At 38.4% G+C, this 3,731-nt stretch overlaps 1 protein-coding gene across 1 annotated transcript; it reads left to right on the plus strand.

Annotated features, from left to right (window-relative positions):
* Nucleotides 1-721: 721 nt before the first annotated feature.
* LOC138904540 (secreted RxLR effector protein 161-like) lies at nt 722-1,602 on the plus strand. Its single transcript, XM_070193046.1, has 2 exons — nt 722-833; nt 1,013-1,602. Exons 1-2 carry the CDS (start codon nt 722-724, stop codon nt 1,600-1,602), a joined length of 702 nt encoding a protein of 233 aa, XP_070049147.1.
* The last annotated feature ends 2,129 nt before the right edge of the window (nt 1,603-3,731 follow it).

Below are 3,731 nucleotides of genomic sequence, written 5' to 3' on the forward strand. Positions count from 1 at the left end.
CACTGAGAAAATCCTCCATGACCTCCACACAACTTATTTGGCTAAGAGATTATGTCACAACATAGAAGGGAACCAGTAAGTATCCCATCACCAACTACATATCCTATGAAAAAGTCACACCAAAGTATCAAAGCTACTTGACCAAGTTTTCTACATTGGTTGAGCCCAGATCTTTCAAAAAAACTACAAAAGATGCTAGACGGATTGAAGCAACGAGACAAGAAATCAAGGCTTTAGAAGATAATAAAACTTGGAAAGTTATAAACTTACAATCAAGGAAACACACTGTAGGATCCAAATGGGTCTACAAGATCAAGTACCAAGCAAATGGGGACATTGAAAGATTCAAGGATCGACTAGTTGCAAAAGGTTATAGCCAACAAGAGGGTCTAGATTATCATGATATGTTATCTCCTGTGGTGAAGATGATAATAATAAGGTCAGTCATAGCCTTGGCTGTTTCTAGAGGATGGAATTTATACCAGATGGATGTCTACAATGCTTTTTTGCAAGACGATCTTTATAAAGAGGTTTACATGGATATGTCTAAAGGTTTAAGAGGTACGGGGAGATGAAGGTCTGCAAATTACTTAAGTATTTGTATGGACTCAAGCAGGCATCAAGACAATGGAACATTAAGTTGTCTAATGCACTAACAACAACATATTTCATACAAAGTAATCGTGACTACTCCTTATTCACATTAAAGAAACCATAAGGCATGGTGATCATTCTGATGTATGTGGATGATTTTCTCATCACAAACAGCAATGATCAGCTGATTACTGAAGTATCGGAGATACTCCATCAACAGTTCAAGCTCAAGGACTTAGGTGAGCTCAAGTACTTCTTGGGCATTGAAATCTTAAGGTCAGCAACTGGGGTAGTTTGAATCAAAGGAAGTATGTCCTAGAACTCATTTCTGAAATGGGACTTAGTAGTGACAAGCCAGCAATCACCTCTTTAGAGACCAATATCAAGTTAACTTCCATTGCATATGATCATGCAATAGGTTCTACAGGCGACTCACCTTTAGAAAATGTTAGTGCATATCAGAGATTGATTGGTCGTTTGATGTATGTGACTATAACAAGACCTAATATTAGCTATGCTATTCACACCTTGAGCCAATTCATGCAGCACCCTAAGAAGTCCCACTGGGAGGCTGCTCTTAGGGTGGTTAGATATCTAAAAAATTCTCCAGGCCAAGGTATTTGGTTGAGGTCTGGTCCTGCATCAGAGTTACAATGTTGGTGTGATTCTAACTGGGCAGCTTGCCCTAATATTAGGAGATCAGTAACAGGCTATGTGGTAAAATTTGGTGAATCTCTCATTTCATGGAAGTCAAATAAGCAACAAACAGTGTCCAAAAGTTCAGCTGAATCTAAATATCGTAGCATGGCTTCAGCTGTAGCTGAAGTCACACGGTTGCTTGGCCTATTTCAAGAGCTGGGAATTCCCATCAAGCTTCCTGTTCTAGAGCAATGTGCCAGCAAATCTGCTATACAATTGGCTTCTAATCCTATTTTTCACGAACGAACAAAGCATATTGAGATCGATTGTCATTTCATTCGTGATAAGATCAAGGAAGGGGTGGTCTAGACTATCTATGTCCATTCCAAGGACCAACAAGCTGATTTACTCACCAAGAGCCTCTCTCAAGCTTCACATGTTCATCTTCTCAGCAAGCTTGGTGTGCTGAATATATTGCACCCTCCAGCTTGAGGGGGGAGTCTTGTGAGCACAAGTTAGTTAGTGGTAGTTATGGTAGTTAGTGTGCCAGCTAGGCAGTTAGTCAGTTAATACATACACTTAATACGAGCTCACGTCCAGCTCATAAGTTTATGTTAGTTAGGCTCATTACTTGTATAAGTACCTTGTACCTTCAGAGAATGAATATAGAGAATCATTTTTTGCAATGCCTGCTTCTTCTTCATCTCTGTACTCTAGAAGCTTTTGCCATTAGAGTAGTACAGAGCTACTACAAATCTGCTAGTGTGAGAGTAGATTTTAGCAGTATCGCCTGTCTAAAGAATCCGAAGAGTATCTTGCCTCACATGGATTTAAAAATACAATGTATTCTATTGATTCCAGTGAAGTCCGAGATGATCTTTATGGCATACTTGTCCCCCGTCCTTTTCGGGTTAGATAGTAATTCTTGGCATGTTATTTGACTACCTTTGTTAGTTCACTATTTTAACTGTCATATGCCCACTTACTCAATTGAGTAGTTTGAGTTGGCAATATAGATTATCATCTCTTATCATTGTAACTCAAAGAATGTGTGGTGCTGCTGTGATCTTGTAGTTTATTTATTAAGTACTCTGAAATTTCATGTGCTCATTCTTATTTATGATTGTTGTCTCCCGTTTATCTGGTGATGGTTGGGTCGAGTTTTGGTTAATCTGGATTGTACCAATACCAAATTTGCTTAATTTTTTCCACCTATCTTTTCACAATAAGCTATTGAACGTAGACACGTTCTAGGGTGCTATAGGCCTTAACTGATGCACAATTATTTACCATTTTTCTTTATTGATTGAATCCATAATCTCTCTGAGGTCTCAACAAAGACCCCTTAACAGTCACAGAAATGATACGTGTGACATTCAACGCTCAGCCACAGTAAAAGTTGATCCCATATTATCTCCCAAACAGTAGCATTTAATAGAAACAGTTAATGTAACAATCTAAACATGGTTCTCTTCCCCTCAAACAAATTAGCATAGAGTTTAGATTCCAAAATGTTAAGATCGACGCTAACTCCAATCAAACTGCTTGACACAAATTTTAGGACGTCGTTCAGTTCAAACCTTAAAAAAACAATAGAAATACTATGACGTTGTCCTGCTACTACTACAATTTACGTCAAATATCATGTCATGCAACTAAACATATGAATTTTCCTATTTTGCAGCAACCAGGTTCTTCCTTTGCTTAATTCAATCAGTCTAGTGGAAGGAAGAAAAGTAAGAACCAATTAACTATTTTTGTCACGACCCAAAACTTAGCCCGTCGTGATGACACCTAACATGGTACTAGGCAAGCCGACACCTCAAAATATTTCCAACACTTTTAAACGAAAAATGAACTAAACAAGTTTGAATAATTAAAGCGCTCATAAACTGGATAGAAGATCAAACTCAATACGGAAGTTCCCAAAACCAGGATGTCACTGAGTATATGAGCGTATATACATCACAAGTCTGAAATATTGTCTATGAAAAACTAAAACTAAATACATAAAGTTGAAAGATAGGGAAGGAAGGTCAAGGTCTGCAGAAGCTGGGCAGCTACCTCAAAATCTCCGAATGACTAAGTTGCTTAGATAATCAGGACCCATTGTATCCGGAAACACCTCGATCTGCACACGAAGTGCAGGGTGTAGCGTGGGTACAACCAACTCAGTAAGTAACAAGACTAACTATTGGACTGATAGTAGTGACGAGCTTCACGGTACAATTCAATTATAGAATTACAGTACAGGAAAGTAGGCATGCTGGCCTCCGAATGCCTCGAATCTAGCCACAAACAGTTCGAAATCAACACGAGTTAAAGGAATCAATTCCATAAAAAAATACTAAGTTCTTAGTCAATAGTCAAAAAGTCAACTCAAAAGTCGACCCCCTGGCCCACATATCGGAATCCAACAAAAGTCACAAAATTCGGAAGTCCATTCAACCACGAGTCCAACCATACCAAATTTACCAAAATCCAAATCATCACTCAAA

This window comes from Nicotiana tomentosiformis, chromosome 2 (assembly GCF_000390325.3).
Source record: "Nicotiana tomentosiformis chromosome 2, ASM39032v3, whole genome shotgun sequence".
In the NCBI taxonomy this organism is placed as follows: domain Eukaryota; kingdom Viridiplantae; phylum Streptophyta; class Magnoliopsida; order Solanales; family Solanaceae; genus Nicotiana; species Nicotiana tomentosiformis.

What these genes read in the sequence shown, in the direction of transcription:
- LOC138904540 (XM_070193046.1), top strand. Translation starts at nt 722, where the DNA reads ATGGTGATCATTCTGATGTATGTGGATGATTTTCTCATCACAAACAGC. An exon ending in GTTCAAGCTCAAGGACTTAG is followed by an intron (nt 834 to 1,012) that starts GTGAGCTCAAGT and finishes ATCATGCAATAG; the next exon opens with GTTCTACAGGCGACTCACCT.